This window comes from Hylobates moloch, unplaced genomic scaffold (assembly GCF_009828535.3).
Source record: "Hylobates moloch isolate HMO894 unplaced genomic scaffold, HMol_V3 SCAFFOLD_10, whole genome shotgun sequence".
NCBI lineage: Eukaryota > Metazoa > Chordata > Mammalia > Primates > Hylobatidae > Hylobates > Hylobates moloch.
Window position 1 is genome coordinate 32,066,858 of NW_026652285.1, and position 17,518 is coordinate 32,084,375.

General features: G+C 48.6%; 2 protein-coding genes across 12 annotated transcripts in view; one reads left to right on the plus strand and one right to left on the minus strand.

Moving 5' to 3' along the window:
- RUSC2 (RUN and SH3 domain containing 2) overlaps positions 1 to 2,850 on the plus strand; it is a 72,305-nt gene extending 69,455 nt beyond the window's left edge. For both annotated transcript variants that reach the window (XM_032164084.2, XM_032164082.2), the window contains exons 9-12: positions 176 to 222; positions 981 to 1,803; positions 1,912 to 2,049; positions 2,127 to 2,850. In XM_032164084.2, coding sequence (XP_032019975.1) covers positions 176 to 222; positions 981 to 1,803; positions 1,912 to 2,049; positions 2,127 to 2,328 — 1,210 coding nt within the window. In that variant the 3' untranslated portion in view covers positions 2,329 to 2,850. The remainder of the gene's footprint in view (positions 1 to 175; positions 223 to 980; positions 1,804 to 1,911; positions 2,050 to 2,126) is intronic.
- CIMIP2B (ciliary microtubule inner protein 2B) overlaps positions 2,833 to 17,518 on the minus strand; it is a 39,387-nt gene continuing 24,701 nt past the window's right edge. For 3 of the 10 annotated variants that reach the window (XM_058445125.1, XM_058445124.1, XM_058445122.1), the window contains 7 exons: positions 5,257 to 5,352; positions 4,677 to 4,830; positions 4,093 to 4,298; positions 3,802 to 4,007; positions 3,574 to 3,625; positions 3,305 to 3,453; positions 2,833 to 3,024 (listed from right to left, as the gene is read on the minus strand). In XM_058445125.1, coding sequence (XP_058301108.1) covers positions 2,833 to 3,024; positions 3,305 to 3,453; positions 3,574 to 3,625; positions 3,802 to 4,007; positions 4,093 to 4,298; positions 4,677 to 4,830; positions 5,257 to 5,338 — 1,041 coding nt within the window. In that variant the 5' untranslated portion in view covers positions 5,339 to 5,352. Of the gene's footprint in view, positions 3,025 to 3,304; positions 3,500 to 3,573; positions 3,626 to 3,801; positions 4,008 to 4,092; positions 4,299 to 4,676; positions 4,831 to 5,256; positions 7,596 to 8,306; positions 8,512 to 17,518 lie in introns of those variants that run through there. The other 7 variants (XM_058445123.1, XM_058445127.1, XM_058445126.1 and 4 more) reach the window with 7 other exon arrangements.

Below are 17,518 nucleotides of genomic sequence, written 5' to 3' on the forward strand. Positions count from 1 at the left end.
ATAAAATGTCCATCTCCCTCCACACATCCCCACTGACTCTCTGGAATTAGGTGAAATGAATCGTGCCACGGAAGGGCACGTTCATCTATTCTTCCTGTGCCTGACCCCCTGGATCTGTCTCCTTATCTGGCTGTATTCACACAAGACTCAACTCTCTTCACCTGTCTCCCCACAGCATCCGGTCCCTGGAGTTCTGGTTTAATCACCTCTATAACCACGAAGGTAATGCCCAGAACCCTGCAGGTCAAACTCAATGGGTCAGAATTCAGAGGCACGAAAGAGGAAGGAAGAGCTGTCTTTTCATTGCTGGAGGTGGGGAGGGGGACCACACAAGCATTCATCCTCAGAGCCTCAGGCTTCCACCCAAGGCATTCCCCAGCCTCTGCTTGAGTTAAAACCTTGGGCCAGGCACGGTGGCTCATGTCTGTAATCCCAGCACTTTGGGAGGCCGAGGCACGTGGATCACCTGAGGTCAAGAGTTCGAGACCAGCCTGGGCAACATGGTGAAACCCCATCTCTACTAAAAATTCAAAAATTAGCCGGCTGTGGTGGCGCATGCCTGTAGTCCCAGCTACTCAGGAGGCTGAGGCACGAGAATTGTTTGTTTGAACCTGAGAGGCAGAGGTTGCAGTGAGCCGAGATCATGCCACTGCACTCCAGCTTGGGCAACAGAGTGAGACTCAGTCTCAAAAAACAAAACAAAAAAACTTGGAGCCAGCAGGATACTCCAGCAATCTGGGAGTTAGGGTGGCCAGGAATCCCTGCATCTCACTCCTCTAAACTCAGGGCCACCGCCTGGGGTTGGAGAGTTTAGGCACTGCACAGCTGTGGGCAGCAGCGTTTATACTTAGTACATGCAAGATGACTAGTGCACAGCCTGCACCGCTGTCTGCAGCAGCTCTGCCCAGGCTGTCTTTCAAAGTCCCACTTGGGCCAGGCTCTGCTTCTCTGTATGGATCAGTCCCTCTCTTTTCCCCTAGACATCATCCAGACCCACTACCAGCCCTGGGGCTTCCTGAGTGCAGCTCATACCGTGTGTCCCAGCCTCTTTGAAGAGCTGCTGCTGCTGCTACAGCCCCTGGCCCTGCTGCCCTTCAGCCTCGACTTGCTGTTCCAGCACCGGCTGCTGCAAAGTGGGCAGCAGCAGCGGCAGCACAAGGAACTGCTGCGGGTGTCCCAGGACCTGCTGCTGTCTGCCCACTCCACGCTGCAGCTGACCCGGGCCCGGGGCCAGGAGGGCCCTGGAGACATGGACAGGGCAGCCCAAGGGGAGCGGGTGAAGGGTGTGGGTGCCTCAGAAGGTGGAGAAGAGGAAGAGGAAGAAGAGGAGACAGAAGAGGTGGCAGAGGCAGCCGGGGGCTCAGGGCGTGGCAGGTGGGCCCGAGGTGGGCAGGCCGGCTGGTGGTACCAGCTCATGCAGAGCTCCCAGGTCTACATCGATGGCTCCATTGAGGGTTCCAGGTTCCCTCGTGGTAGCAGCAATAGCAGCAGCGAGAAAAAGAAAGGGGCAGGAGGTGGGGGGCCTCCCCAGGCTCCACCACCCCGAGAGGGAGTAGTGGAGGGGGCTGAGGCCTGCCCTGCCTCTGAGGAGGCCCTGGGCCGGGAAAGGGGCTGGCCCTTCTGGATGGGGAGCCCCCCTGACTCTGTGCTGGCTGAGCTGAGGCGCAGTCGGGAGAGGGAAGGGCCTGCTGCCCCGCCAGCAGAAAATGAGGAAGGCGCCTCAGAGCCTTCACCTGGAGGCATCAAATGGGGACACCTCTTTGGCTCCCGAAAAGCCCAGCGGGAGGCCCGGCCCACAAACAGGTGAGAACCTGCCCATGGTAGGGATGGAGGGAGTAGGGAGCCTGCTGTAAGCCAGGGCACGGGCAGAGCCAAGCCTGGGCAGAGCCTGAGTCCAGCTGCTGTCCCTAGGCTCCCCTCGGACTGGCTGAGCCTGGACAAGTCCATGTTCCAACTAGTGGCACAGACAGTGGGTTCCCGCCGGGAGCCAGAGCTCAAGGAGAGCCTGCAGGAGCCACACTCTCCAGCCCTGCCCTCCAGCCCTCCGTGGTAAGCCTGGTAAGGGCTGAGGGGCTGCGCTTGGCTTTTGATGGGGTTTCTCTGACCTCCATGTGCTGTTTCCCCAGTGAGGTGCAGGCACTGTGCCACCACCTGGCTACCGGCCCTGGACAGCTGAGCTTCCACAAAGGAGACATCCTACGAGTGCTGGGGCGAGCTGGAGGAGACTGGCTGCGCTGCAGCCGTGGCCCCGACTCTGGCCTGGTGCCCCTGGCCTACGTGACAATGACCCCAACTCCAAGTCCAACCCCTGGAAGCAGCCAAAACTGAGGCCCTGTGCATGCTGGTGGCCTCAGGGACCCTCATAACCCCCAGACTCAGAGCCCGAGAGCCCTTCCCAAGCCATTGGCTTGGCTGCAGAGTAGACTGAGAGCTGGGGCCATGTATCCCTGTGCTGGCACCTGCTCCCTGTGCTCAGTATTAATTACGCCCCCTTAACTGTCCCAGTGACCTCGTCCAGACCTCCACCCAGGAAAGGAGGGACGGGACGCGGCACTGGGCTGCCAGGATTCCCCTGGCCCATCTGGGCCAACCCTTCCATGGGTGAAGACAAGCAACTCCCCCTGGAGGCGGGTGGCCCAGAAAGCCATCTACAGGGTTCCCTAGGCCAGGTGGAGATGAGGATGGGTAACAGTATTGGGGCCAGATCCCTAAGCCCCCCGGCTGTAAATAGGCCGTGGCCAGTGCCTGGTCATCAGAAGAGGGAGGAGGAGCCCAGGCGTCTGTTTATGTATTTATTTATTTATTTATTATACCTATTAATAAAAAAGGTGCTCAGCCTCCAGACCATTTTCTCTTTGTGCTCCCCCACCTTTCTCCCTTCCAAAAGGATGGCTGGGATAGGATGAAAAGGGAAGGGAACTTGATATCCAGGGGCCTAAGCCAAGAGCTGCTTCTGGAAGGTGCTGAGGCCCAGAGCATCATGGGTGAGATGGCCAAATGTGTGGCCAAACTGGAACTTATACCCTGTGTGGCCAAGACAGTCTGTCACGTGTAGCCAGCAGCATGGCAAAGCCATTTAATTCTCAGCCAGTTAGCTAGACCTCCAAACGGCCCTCTGAAATCTAGCTCTAATTCCCCACTGTGGGTAGCTACCTCGGTTTCCTTTTCTGCCTAATGATAAAGCCAAACCACATGATCTGAGCCCTCCCATATCTATTAGTTTCAACCCCCACAAACCACCCAACCCACCCCATACTCATACAAACATTCCAGTCCCCAAAGCCTCCCCGGGGGCTCTTCTCACCTGGCACATAGCCCCCATAGTTAGGTAAAAGACCCAGGTTCTGAGGGTATGTCCTGGGAAGCGAGGGGAGATGTTTGGGGTCCTGGGCACTGCCTGGTGAGTGCTTCTGCCCAAAATCCTGCAGTGCCTGGTTGGTAAGCACAGGAAAGCTGGAGCCAAAGAGGAAGCGGGCGTGGGGCACATAGCCGGTGAAGCCTGGGGATGGGGACACTGAGCCAAGACATCCTGGGGCCTCCCCACGCCTCTGATCCTGACCCCCCGGCTCTCACCTGACATGAAGAACTTCCGAGGGTCCCTGTCATCCATGAAGTAGGGAGAAGCCTGTGAGAGAAGCTCCTGTGCTCTCACACAATCTCCCAGGGAGGTGGAGCTGACAGTCAAGTGCACATCCCCTGAACCCAACAGCCACACTACTCATGGCCGCCCCTACCACCCGGACACACAGTAAGGCCCCCACTCCCACCCCTCTGCACTCCCCACCAGCTTCTTGGTCTCACTTGTTCCACCACCTCCAGTGCTGTCTCCTCCAGCTGCCCCTCCGGCTCTGGCACCTGGTCCTTCTCCGTGTCCTTTCTTCCCTTGGCCTCCTTTGGCAGCTCTTCACTCCCTTGCTTTCCATGCAAGTGAGTAAAGTCACTCAGAGCCTCGGCCCAGAACTTGCTGCAGTTCTTGGCAAAGATGAACTGTGCCCGGGGTACAAAACCTGGGCAGGCAGGGACAAGGAAGACTCGTTAGTGTTTGGAACACATGCTCCTGGGAGGGGCACCTGTGCATACCTGTGTACAAACCTGTGTACCCAGGGATCATGCTGGAGCTGAGCCTTTCGTGCCCACGCCTGAGAGGTAGGCTCTCCCTGGGAACCTCAGGAGATCTTGGACGCCGAATGGGAGGCAGAAGTGTGCGGTGGACAGGAGGGCCTTGAAGTAGCTGACCAGTCACCTGCCCATAGGTCTGGCCCATGCTGAACCGAAGTAGTGGGCAGTGTCCAGTGTACCTGCAGCACAGACTCACCCACTCACCAGAATTGCCCTGCCCCGCCATCCCCAGAGGCAGAAGCAGAGAACTCTGAAGCCCTGATCTTTCTGGACTCAGCAGTGTATATATTTGGAGCAGGCATTTCTAAGTTCTCTGCCTGGGCTTTCAATCCTTCCTCTGCTGTTAACCTGTTCCCATGGAGAGAACAACACAAAGCTTTGGGGCAGACCTGGGGTCTCACTAGTCCCTTGCTTCTCCTTGTCCATCCAACACCATAGAGACCCCCAGCCTCCCAATCCAACCTGTCCGCTTGGCCCCATGCTCTAAGCAGCTTAATTCCTCTACCTTCTACCCCTACTCCCAGCAGCAAGCGGGGAGCGCTGGGTGGGAGTCTTACCCTGGGATATAATGAGGGTTCTGAGGGTTAAGCCCCGGTATGAAGGTGCTGGCCACAGCCATGGGGAGCCAGGCAGTTCCTTTTGTTTGCCTTTGAGCCAAGGCTCTGGTCTGTGTGTACCGTGTCCAGGGCTGTGGGGCTAAAGGAGGCGGGGCTAAGGGAGGAGAGAAGGGAGGGGGCACTCGTATGAGGACAGCCAGGGCCAAGGCCGGCAGAACTGTAGAGGCTAGCAGGTCTGTCTGTCCAGGACAAAGGTGGTCCTGCCTCGTGGGGCAGGGCCCAAACCGAAGGAAGCCCTGAGGTGGGACGTGGGAGGTGAGGGAGCAGAAACCATTCGGGCCACTGAGCTCTGTCTCAGCGACTTCCTTCCTGAGCGTCTGCCTGAGAGGCGGACACTGTGCTCCTCATGAGTCTTCATCAAAGGAGACGGGGGACCTGGAGAAAGGATGTCTGAGGGAAGCCAGGGCCCAGAGGGGAGGTGAAAGAGGACAGGTGATGGGGGAAAAAAAGGAACCTAGACACCTCTAGGGAGTAACATCGTTTATTTTCAATAATTTAACAAGAGTGGCTTACTGCATACCTGCTATAATCAGAGTCATCCATTCAACAAATGAGCCAGGCTCTGCCAGGCTCCGGCCACGGTGGCCAAGTGTGCACTCCATGGGAGCCAGAAAAGCTGTGGGGGGTTGAGAGAAGGAAACAGGATAAAGTTGTCGTAGGGGTGGGCGGTAACACTAGGGGGCAAGTTAGAATTTGTTAAAAAAAAAAAAAAAATTTGGATTCTAAGAGAAGAAAAAGCACAGACCAGGAAGATGAGATCTCAGAGGAGGGGAAACATGATTAAAACCCAACTCTGGGCCGGGTGCAGCCACGCTCACATCCAGGTACTGAGGAGGCTGAGGTGGGAGGATCACTTGGGTCCGGGAGTTTCAGTCCAAACTGGACAACACAGCCAGACCCCACCTCAAAAACCAAAACAAACAGTTCTGGGTCAGGGCCAGGCTGAGGGCTCAGGACCCACGTTTCTGAGGCAGAGCTCTGCTCCTCTCCCCACCTCCAGTGACCATGCCTGCGCTGACCAAGGACGGCACTGACATCCCAGGGGAATTACACAAGAGCACTGGGCCCCAAGGCACACATTTCATGTTCCTCACTGTTCTGCCAAGGACAGTGAATGTGTCATTTAGAGTTGTGGGGACTTACCTCATAGCTGAGGAAATATGTTAGAGTGAGGATGGGAGCCGAGGGGCAAGCCCAGAATAGCAGCAGCATGTCAAGCTTAACAACCAGACTTGGGATTCTGTGACAGACACTATCACAGCTTATAACCTATTCCTGACCCCCATCTCCTTTCTTCCAAGGAGCCAGAAACTTCATCAGGGAGGCCTGGAGAGCCAGCCTGGAGGAATGAGCTGGATTAGTCTAAGCATGGTCCCATGCTCCTTGCCCACGACCGCTTAGGCACGGGCTTCCGGCATTCTGGATAATACGAGGGGAAATCTGCTGGGGCAGGGGAGGGTCCTGGGAAAAGTTGCTTTGCTCTTAAAGATAAGATTCACATCAAATTAGAGCAAGTGAGAGAGACAGAGATACACAAGACGAAACGATGTCCATTCCTGCCCCTAGACTTTTGGGGGATGTGAGGCTGGAACACTGGCAGGCATGTGGAAGCCTCACGGAAAGCTAACCTGGAGACAAGTCCTGGACACATCGAGGATGGATGGTAGAGGAGAAAGGCCGGGGTCCTGAGGGTAATGTAGAGCCATGGAACTAGCCAGCCTTTTTATGTGAAATAGTAAATTTCATTATTAAGGCCACTTTGTTTTCTTTCACTTAGAGCCAAAGGCATCATAACTTTAAAAAACAAAATAAGGCTGGGCGCAGTGGCTCATGACTGTAATCCCAGCACTTTGCAAGGCCGAAGTGGGCAGATCACGAGGTCAGGAGATCGGGACCATCCTGGCTAACATGGTGAAACCCCGTCTCTACTAAAAATACAAAAAATTAGCCGGGTGTGGTGGCGGGCGCCTGTAGTCCCAGCTACTTGGGAGGCTGAGGCAGGAGACCCCAGCCTGGGTGACAGAACAAGACTCTGTCTCAAAAAAAAAAAAAGTTTAAAAAACAAAACAGCCAGGCACGGTGGCTCATGCCTTTAATCCCAGCACTTTGGGAGGCCGAGGCAAGAGGATCACAAGGTCAGGGGTTTGAGACCAGCCTGGCCAACATAGTGAAATCCTGTCTCTACTAAAAATACAAAAATTAGCCAGGCGTGGTGGTGGGCACCTGTAGTCTCAGCTACTTGGGAGGCTGAGGCAGGAGAATGGCATGAACCCAGGAGGTGGAGCTTGCAGTGAGCTGAGATCACACACTGCACTCCAGCTTGGGCAACGGAGTAAGACTCCGTCTCAAAAACAAAACAAAACAAACAAACAAAAAAACACCACTAGATCAAATCCTAGCTTCACCAGAGATATGGACTTTGTCCAAATTCATCTCATTGAGCCTCAGTTTTCTCATCTGTAAAATGGAAAAACTAATGTTACCATCTCATAGAGTAGGATATCAGCTAGCTGAGATGATACGTAACGAGCAATGACCCCAGTGTCTAGCTGGGTTAGCATTTGGCAGGAACGGGAGGAAGGAAAGGAGCTGGGAGCAGTCACAGATGTTAGAAGTTCAGGGGAAAGAGTTCATGAAATTGAAAAAGGGAAAGGTTTGAATGGAAGTTGGGGTATAAATTAGGATGTAGGGACTAGAACACATTCTGCAGAAAAGACCATGGCAGTTAGAATCCGGGTATGCATTAAAACACAAGTTAGGAAACAGATTAGGATTAGTCTTAGGTTTATGGCTTATGAAGAAACAGCTCTATCCACCCGAGCCAAGATCACGCCACTGCACTCCAGCCTGGGCGACAGAGATTCGGTCTCAAAAAAAAAAAAAAAAAATTAAAAAAAAAAATATAGACTTGATCCTGGCTCAATCACTTATGAGCTATACAACCTTGGGCAAGTTAGCAAACCTCTCTGTATCTCTTTTTCCCTCCTCTATAAAATGAAAATGCTAATAGTGTAAGGATTAACTTAAATGGTACAATAAAGCACAATAATAAATAAACTATCAATATCATTACTAACAAATGTTCTAGCGGGAGCTGCTCTAAGAAACAATTGTCTACTTTGGCGGGTCCAAGTAAAAGAAGAGAGCCAAGAGTGGAAGGAAGAGAGGATAGATTTCCTGAGTATCCAAGGAAGGAACTGTACACTGTACAGCCTGCCATATAGCTAGGCCTCGTGAAACTGGAATTGAGAACGTGAAAGTGAACAGGAGCTGAGGCAGCTATTTTCACTCTCACCCTGGGGCCAGGTGCTTCTCTCTGCACATCTGCTCAACTCCGTCTGTCTCTGTCTGTCTCTCTCGCTCCCTTTTCCAAATTGATTTGTCACTATTAGTTTCTACTCCCTGATAACTCTGGTATGCATGTGTTCATCAGGAAATCTCTACACCCCACATCCCCCATCATCTCTACAAGTAATTTCTTAAGCAGAGTGTGCTGCAGAATTACCCAGAGTTTCTATATCAAACCTATAGAAAAGTTGCAAGACAAATGTCACTTTTACCTAGACTTACCAGTTGTTCACATTTTGCAACTCAGAAGTATAGTCTCCCATGCGTCCCAGAAAGGAGAAACAGACACAGGTGAGCATCATCATCCTGACCTCACTCATCTCTCTCGGCCTGGCCTCACTGCAGATGAAGAGGCCACCACCTCAACCAGGCAGCTCGGGATGGAGGAGGGCATGTGTGCAGACCATGATGGCTTCGGCAGGACAGGCTGCAGACAGAGTAGCCAGGCAAATGAGTCTAAAAGCAACTAGCCAGCTAACTAAATTAACTAGCTAATAACTAAGCAGTCAATTCAAGAAGCTAGAAAAAGAAGAACATCATAAAGCTAACAAATATAGGATAATGAAAATGATAGAAACCAATAAATCAGAAAACAGAAAAACAATTGAACTGTTATAAGAGTTGTTTAAAACAACAACAAAATAAGCAAACTGCTGGCAAAGTTAGCCAAGAGAAAGACTATACAACACCCCTAACAGATTGAGGAAGTGGCTAAAAACAGGCACATAGGAATTTGTGGGGGTTTGTTTTTGTTTTTGAGACGGAGTCTCGCTCTGTCGCCAGGCTGGAGTGCGGTGGCGCAATCTCGGCTCACTGCAATCTCCACCTCCCGGGTTCAAGCAATTCTCCTGCCTCAGCCTCCCAAGTATTTAGAATTACAGGTGTGTGCCACCATGCCCAGCTAATTTTTGTATTTTTAGTAGAGACGGGGTTTCACTATGTTGGCCAGGATGGTCTCGATCTCTTGACCTCGTGATCCACCTGCTTCGGCCCCCAAAGTGCTGGGATTACAGGCATGAGCCACCGCGCCCAGCCTGGAATTCGTGTTTTAATTACAAAAGAATACTAAGTGAAACTCTATATAAATAAACTAGAAAATGTCAATAAGATTGAATATTGTCTTGGAAAATATAAATCAAAATCAACTCAAAATGATAGAACATCTGAATAAAATAACAATAGAAAGAATTGGGCCAGGTGCAGTGACTCACATCTGTAATCCCAGCATTTTCGGAGGACAAGGTGGGAGGATTGCTTGAGCCCAGGAGTTCTAGACCAGCCTGGGCAACATAGTAAGACCTCATCTCTACAAAAAAATTTTTAAAAAATCAGCCAAGCCTGGTGGCATGTAGTCCCAGCTACTCGGGATGCCGAGGTGGGAAAATCACCTCAGCCCGGGAAGCTGAGGCTGCAGTGAGCCATGATTGCATCACTGCACTCCAGCCTGGGTGACAGAGACCCTGTCTCAAAAAGAAAAAGAAAGAATGGAAAAAATGGTCAAGTCGATGCCCCTACCAAAAGACCCACACTCCACTTGATTTACAAAATTTGCAAGAACTTAATTCAAGACAACAAATTCAATACCTAACAAACCTCACACAAGTTCTACAGATAAAAAATGCCACCAAGTAAAACATCAAACTAGCAACAGCAAAAAAGCAGGATGCTTACTATCACTGTATCTTTCCTCCAATTCATAGCAGATGCCAATAAAGGATCCCAATCCCCTTTCTGAGATCTTCCAAGACTCTGCAAGACAGCATGTTTTGAGTGATTTCTGCCAAAGGTTCAGATGAGGGGAGTGGTGGCAAATATTCTGCTCTTTATCACCCCTGAACTGACTGACAGCTCAGTAAGGGCAGAAACCATGTCTGTCTATCTTGTTCATGATTACATCCTCAGCATCAAGCACGAGTGTCTGGCACGTGGTATGAACTATACAAGTCTAGTAATATTGTAAAAGGATAATATACGTTACGACTAGTAGAGCCAGGTGTTGTGGCTCATGCCCATAATCCCAGCACTTTGGCAGGCCAAGGCAGGAGGATCACTTGAGTTCAGGAATTTGAGACCAGCCTGGGCAATACAGTGAGACCTCATCTCTACTAAAAATAAAAAATTAGCCAGACGTGGTGGCGCATTCCTGCAGTCCCAGCTACTCAGGAGGCTGAGGTGGGAGGATTGCTTGAGCCCAGGAGGTCAAAGCTGCAGTGAGCCATGATTGTGCTACTGCATTCCAGTCTGGGAAACACAGCGAGACCCTCAAAAAAAAAAAAAAAAAGAGACTAGTAGGATTTATTCCAGAACTACCACAGTGATTAAACTAGAAAATGTCTTAGTGCAATTAACATATGATAAACCAAAGGATATAAAAGCCATTTGATCACCCTGGCAGATATTGGAAAGGTATTTTATAAAACTAAATATCCACTTGTGATTCTCCTTAAAAAGGACTTTTAGTAAACCAGGAATATAAACATGATAAAGAATATTTGAAATGAATAGCCAAGATTAAACTACATCCAGGAGAAACATTAGAGCCAGGACTGGGAAATAAATCTTATCTGTTGTACCAAATCAAATCAGCTATAGTCACTAATTGGAATGTTACTGGGGAGCTTCTGAAATAGGGTCATAGCTTAGCAAGAAAAGGTACTAAGAAAGATTAACTATGTTTGCCATGGGCATAAGATGAATGCCAGCATGTCGGATTCATAGTCCTTCACTTTATAAAAGTCAGAACCAAGACAAGAATGTTCATTATCACCTTTACTATTCAAAGTTACTATAGACAATGCATAAAACAAAAATAATTAATAAGAACCATAAGCATTGGAAAGAAAGAAAAGAATCACCATCGGCCTAACTACAAAATCCTGAGAAGCAATTGAAGAACAATGAGAACTAATAAGAGTACTGTAAGATGCTTATTACCTGAAAAATATATTCAAATATCAATAGCTTTATTAGGCAGCATTACCAGTTAGACGACACACTGGAGGACTTCCACTTCCAGCGTTATGGCAGAATAGTTCAGAAGATTATCTGCAGCAATCAATTACATATTACACAGGTCATGTGAGGTGCTACAGCTTTCACAAAGAAAGGAGTCTTCAAGAACATACCTTCCCCTCAAAAATAACACAAAACAAAAACAATAAAATGTAAGGACAGGTGTGGTGGCTCACGCCTGTAATCCCAGCACTGTGGGAGGCCAAGGCGGGCAGAACATTTGAGGTCAGGAGTTCAAGACCAGCCTGGCCAACATGGTGAAACTCGTGAAACCGTGTCTCTACTAAAAATGCAAAAATTAGCTGGGGGTGGTGGCACATGTCTGTAATCTCAGCTACTGGGGAGGCTGAGGCAGGAGAATTGCGTGAACCTGGGAGGTGGAAGTTGCAGTGAACCGAGACCATGCCACCGCACTCCAGCCTGGGTGACAGAGTGAGACACTGTTTCAAAGGAAAAAAAAAAAAAAAGGTCGAACTCATAGAAGCAGAGAAGAATGGCCACTACCAGAAGCTATGGAGAGATAGAAAGGGGGAGGTATTCATCAAAGGGTGCAAAGTTTTGGTTATGCAAGAGGAGTAGGTCCTAGACATCTACTGTACAACATCGTGCCTAGAGCCTATAGTTAATAATATTGTATTATTATAAAATTTTTTAAAAAATTATACTGAAAAATGTATATTTAAAAATTTGCTGGCCGGGCGCGTGGCTCATGCTTGTAATCCCAGCACTTTGGGAGGCCGAGGCGGGCAGATCACGAGGTCAGGAGATTGAGACCACGGTGAAACCCCGTCTCTACTAAAAATCCAAAAAAAATTAGCCGGGCCAGGTGGCGGGCGCCTGTAGTCCCAGCTACTCGGAGAGGCTGAGGCAGGAGAATGGCGTGAACCCAGGAGGCGGAGCTTGCAGTGAGCCAAGATCGCACCACTGCACTCCAGCCTGGGTGACAGAGCGAGACAACGTCTCAAAAAAAAAAAAAAAAAAAAATTTGCTAACAGGGTAGATTTTTTTTCCATATGCTCTTCTAAGATACTAATAAACCAAAAGATGGTAGATCTTATATTAAGTGTTCTTATCACTAAATAAATTGGGCAGGAGGAAACTTTTGGAGATGATGGATATGTTTACGGCATTGACTATAGTGCTGCTTTCATGGTTCTATACTTACCTCCAAGTTCAAGCTGTATACACTAAATATGTAGTGTTAAGTCCTCAATATTGTCAATAGGTTCTTGGAAACTGCAACTTTCAGTGAAATGATGTGTACCGAAATGATGTGAAATGATGTGTACGAAAGTTTACCGTACATGAGGAGAGCGTGCAAACTCCATATAGACAGTGGTCCTGACCTGAATCAACTTTTTTTCTCCCCTGGCCAGGTGCAGTGGCTCACGCCTGTAATCCCAGTACTTTGGGAGGCTGAGGTGGAAGGATCACTCAAGCCCAGGAGTTCAAGACCAGCCTAGGCAAGACGGGGAGACCCCGTCTCTACAAAAACAAAAAATAAAATTTAAAAAATTCATTTAATTAAAATTAATTATCTGGACTAATTAGCCAGGCAAGATGGTACACACCTGTAGTCCCAGCTACTCAGGAGGCTGAGGTAGGAGAACCGTTTGAGCCCAGGATTTTGAGGCTGTAGGGAGCTATGATCACACCACCACACTCCAGTCTGGGTGACAGAGACCCTGTCTCTATAAAAATAAAAAGTTAAAAAAATGATAAAAGTAAAATATTTTTTCCTATCAATGTTATAAAGAAACAACAGTGAGTGAAACATTATTTGAGAACCTGCTGTACAACTTTTCGTATGTCAATAAAGTGATTTTTAAAAAAGGGAAATCAACAGAGGCCAAAAACTAGAGGCAAAGGATAGAAGGCACTTTTGGCTTAATGGCATTTGCCAAGCCACATGAACTTGAGGGTTCATTTTCACAGGTTCATGAAGTACAGAGAAAAAGATAAAACTCAGTGACCACCCAAGATGGAGAGTCTAACAGAAAACTTTTCCTTCATAAAACTGGCATGCATCAAGTTATGTCCCTTTAGTCTTTTTTTTTTTTCTTTGAGATGGAGTCTCATTCTGTCACCCAGGCTGGAGGGCAGTGGTGCGATCTCGGCTCACTGCAACCTCCACCTCCTGGGTTCAAGCAATTCTCACGCTTCAGCCACCTGAGTAGCTGGGATTACAGGCGCCCACCACTACACCCGGCTAATTTTTGTATTAACTTCAGTAAAGACTAACTTTCACCATGTTGGCCAGGCTGGTCTCAAACTTCTGACCTCAAGTTACCTGCCTGTCTTGGCCTCCCAAAGTGCTGGGATTACACACGTGAGTCACCACACCTCACCTTGCCCCTTTAGTCTTAAAGTGAACTAGAAATCAATCTGCCCCGCAACTCCTTCCTCAGGGGACTACGAAGAAAACTGCCTATCTCAAAACTTGGTACCAAGTGGAAAAGTGGGACATATTTCCCCTAAAAATTCATAACTACAAGCTGGCTCATGCGTGATTTGCAGATGTAATTCACTCTACCTGAGTAGTCTGAAATACTATCAAGATAATGAGGTAGGAGGTGGAACTGGACTCCAGAGGCAGGGCTCAGCACCGGACCAAATTGAGGACTAGCTAAAACAGGGATAGGGCAGAAGTGGTTTTCCATATGACATAGCCACCAGTGTGCTATGTCAGTTTACCACTGCCATGGCAACACCCAGAAGTTACCACCCCTTTCCACAGCAATGACCCAATGAACTGGAAGTTACCACCCTTTACATACAGAAATTACTGCATAGTCTACCCCTTAATTTGCATGTAATTAAAAGTGGGTATAAATCTGAATGCAGCCCTGCCTTTGAGCTGCTGCTCTGAGCATACTGCCTGTGGGATAGCCCCGCTCCACAAGGACCAGTACCTCTGCAGTTTATTAGGATCTTAGAAGAGCATAATGGGGAAAAAAAAGATATATTCTGTTACCAAATTTTTTAAGTGTACACTGCTGCTTCAATAAAAGTTGCTGTTTAACACCACTGGCTCGTCCTTGGATTTTCTTTCCTGGGCAAAGCTAAGAACCTTCCCAGGCTAAGCCCCAGTTTGGGGGCTCACTTGCCTTCCCATCATCTGGTGATCAATGAAAGGAAAAAGACAATGAAAGGCAGCAAGTCAGCGGAGACGGTGGCAGTCAGCAGACAGGTGAGATGGTGAGACAGCAGAGATGGTGGCAATCAGCGGTCAGTGGAGAGGTGACACCTGTGAGAGACAGCAACTGGTAAGACAGTGAGAGACTGGCAAGACCAAGCAGAGACAGCGAGAGACCGCAAAGTGGTCTGTGATCAAGGCTGCAAGAGCTGTAACACTGAGGCTGTAACAATAAGGAGCTGCTAACACTAACCAAAGGCTCTTTTCAGAGCCATCATTTTCCCTGGCAGGCGGCAGGCCAAGCAGACACGCTAATGGCCACAATGTCACTGCCTCATGTGAGCTCTGACCATGGCAGGCCAGTGGGTTACCAGTCCCTGTGCTTGCCCCCTGTGTGACAGCTGAGCCCACCCAAGTTGGGGGGTCCTGGAGGGACCTTCACCAGCGTCCCATATGAAAGACTGGCTGGTGCCATTTGGCTTCTATGGATGGGTAATTGTCCCCTCTCCCCCTACTCCATAACATCTAGTGATCTGGGGAATAAAAAGCCTTCGGCTAAGTGGTTAAAAGTCCCCCACCGTTTGAGTGCCCTGAGGCACATCCTTGTGACCCCTTCCCCCTGTCCTTTCTTCTCTGACTCCATTTTATTGTTCCACCAATCATTTTATTTTTATTAAGAGTCCAAAAATTTGTTTCATTTGAAGCGTTATGTTTCCTTTTGACTTTCTGTTAACTGTATTTAAGCAATCGTTTAAGGCAGGATGTTTAGTTGTGCTCTGTTGCGTCAACTCTGGGACACCAGAGTCACATTGTTCTATGACCCCAACTTGGTCTTGGGTTCACTGTTGGCCACTCCCTTGGTGCCCCCAGGTTTTTGGCATTTGGTGAGGGAACCCTCATTGGCTGAAACAGACACTCTGGGTTTCCAGCATCGGTATTACAGGCCACTTCCAGATGCTCTGGGGTTTTTAGGATTGACATTCCCTCTAGGATCGTCATTCCCTCTAGGATTGTAGGTTATAGCCCCACCCACTAAGGGAATATTGGTCTCAACTTTTTCTGCCCTGAAGTTAGAAGTTATTGTTTTCCTGACAGCCAGTTGCAAGCCCCTTACTGCATTGTCTTACAACTGCCTTGCTCAAGCCCCTCTTCATCAAATGGACCAGGAGTTCCTAGGCCCCTGGCCTGATGGACACCCATTTAACAGCGGTAGACGAGTGGCCACCTGAACTTTTTTTTTTTTTTTTTTTTTTTGGTGTCTCCACAACTGGGAAGCATCTCTGGCAAGTCAGGGCCTCTGCGGTCTCTCCTCAGGCAACGCTGCTTATCCCCTTCCCTTCCTCTCTCTTCCACAGTCTCCATGTGTTTAGCCGCCTTCTCTGAACAATCCTCACTCTTTGTGGAATTTAAGCTCAACATTCTACTGCCCTTTTGTGGCTTGTAATCCACTTTTGTAATGCCTTCCTACCTATACTTACACCTTCTCTACAGGGAGTGGGAATATAAAAGGGAAAAATAACAAGGGCCTAGTTACTTTCCCTCTTGCTTAGAAAAATTTGTGCGAGTAAAAATCCTTGTTAGTCATGGGGACAATGATGAGTATTCCAGATAACTCACCACTAGGATGCCCTTCAGGCTAATTCAGCTTAAAGAAAAATTCATTTTCTATTGCAAAACCGTTTGGGTTCAATACAAATTATCAAACCAACAGATATGGCCTAAACATGGTTCTATATGCTATGATACTTTACAACTGGACTTATTCGGTAAAAAAGAAGGAAAATCGGAAGAGGTCCCTTATGTACAGTAGAGGGCTATTATGACCCTTCACTGGCTCACATTAGTTAAGGCACCAGAAAGCCACATCTAAGGGATCTTCGCCTAGCTGCTCCCCCTAGAAGGTCTATGCCTTCCCCGGAATCTCCTCAGTCCCCCAGTTGTGAGGGGGGTCCCACCAGTTCTCTAACAAAGGATTCCACCCCAAGGTCATCAGGCACCTCTCCCCCTTTTCCAACTAGCCTCAGCCTATACCCCCAACTGCCCAAGAAAATACACCCAACCAGTACCACCAGGAGTGGGGCTGCCCCTAAAGTCAAACTGTGTCCCTTGTGGGAGGTAGCCCATGGAGATGGGGGAACACCTGGAGTGCATGTGCCATTTTTTATGTCTAATTTGGCTTTATACAAGGAGAACTTTGGCCAGTTTTCAGAGGAGTTTAAGTTGACCATGTTCTTTGATTTGTCATGACTTGCAAGTACTGTCGTCTGCTTGTTGTGCCATGGGGAAAAAAAAGTGGAGAAAAAAGTATGTGGTTAAGCCAGCTAATGATGACAAAGTTAGAAAAATAACTCAGGGAAAAGATAAAAATCCCTCTGTTTCAGGGTCATTTTGTTGAGGCACTCAGGAAATATACTAATGCAGATTCAGACTCCCCAGAAAGGCAAGCTCTCCTGTGTTACATTTTATTACTCAGTCTGCCCCTGACATTAGGAGGAAGCTACAGAAAGCAGCAATGGGACCTCAAATCCCTATGAGCCAACTCAAATTTGGCCTTTAAAGTTTACAACAATAGGGATGGAGCAAAAGAGGTTAAAAAAAAAAAATAAAAAGAAAGAAAGAAATAGCCAAAAAGTGCAATTGTTAACAGTTGCTTTAAGCCCCCTGCCATCTCAGAATTACCCATCCCAAGAAAGCGTTGTGAGATCGGCATCTGGGATGCCCAGAAAAGATCTCTCGACTCACTGGTCCCTGGGCCACGATCAGTGTGGCCACTGGCAATCACAGCATCCTAACCATCCCCAGTGAGAGAGGAAAAGGCTCCCTATCAATAGTAGAGCTAACCTTCTTCCACTAGCCCCAACAAGCTGCTTGCTCAAGTAAGGTTACTAAAGTTCTCAGCCCCTTGGCCTAACTGACAGCTTCCCACAGTAGCAGATAAGTGGCTGCCCAAACATTTTTCTTTGGTGTCTTGGTTGCTGGGTGAGCTCTCCAACAGCTCAGGGACTCCAGAATCTCCCCTTGAGCAATGCAGGTTGCACCATCCCTTCCTTATTTGATGCTGTAGGATCCCCTTCCCTGCCTCTTCCTGTCTTCCAAACCTATCTGGGCAAACAACATTTGGCTAGGTAGATGGGTTCCAATTGTGTAAATAACTTGAATCCAGCTGTCTTATGTAAGTCGTTTTATTTAATGTGTTTGTTTAGGTGTATATACAGGTATCGTGATGAGCATTGTGTCTAGCATGCTATCAAACTGGCTTATAAATAAAAGAGCACTCATAAATAAG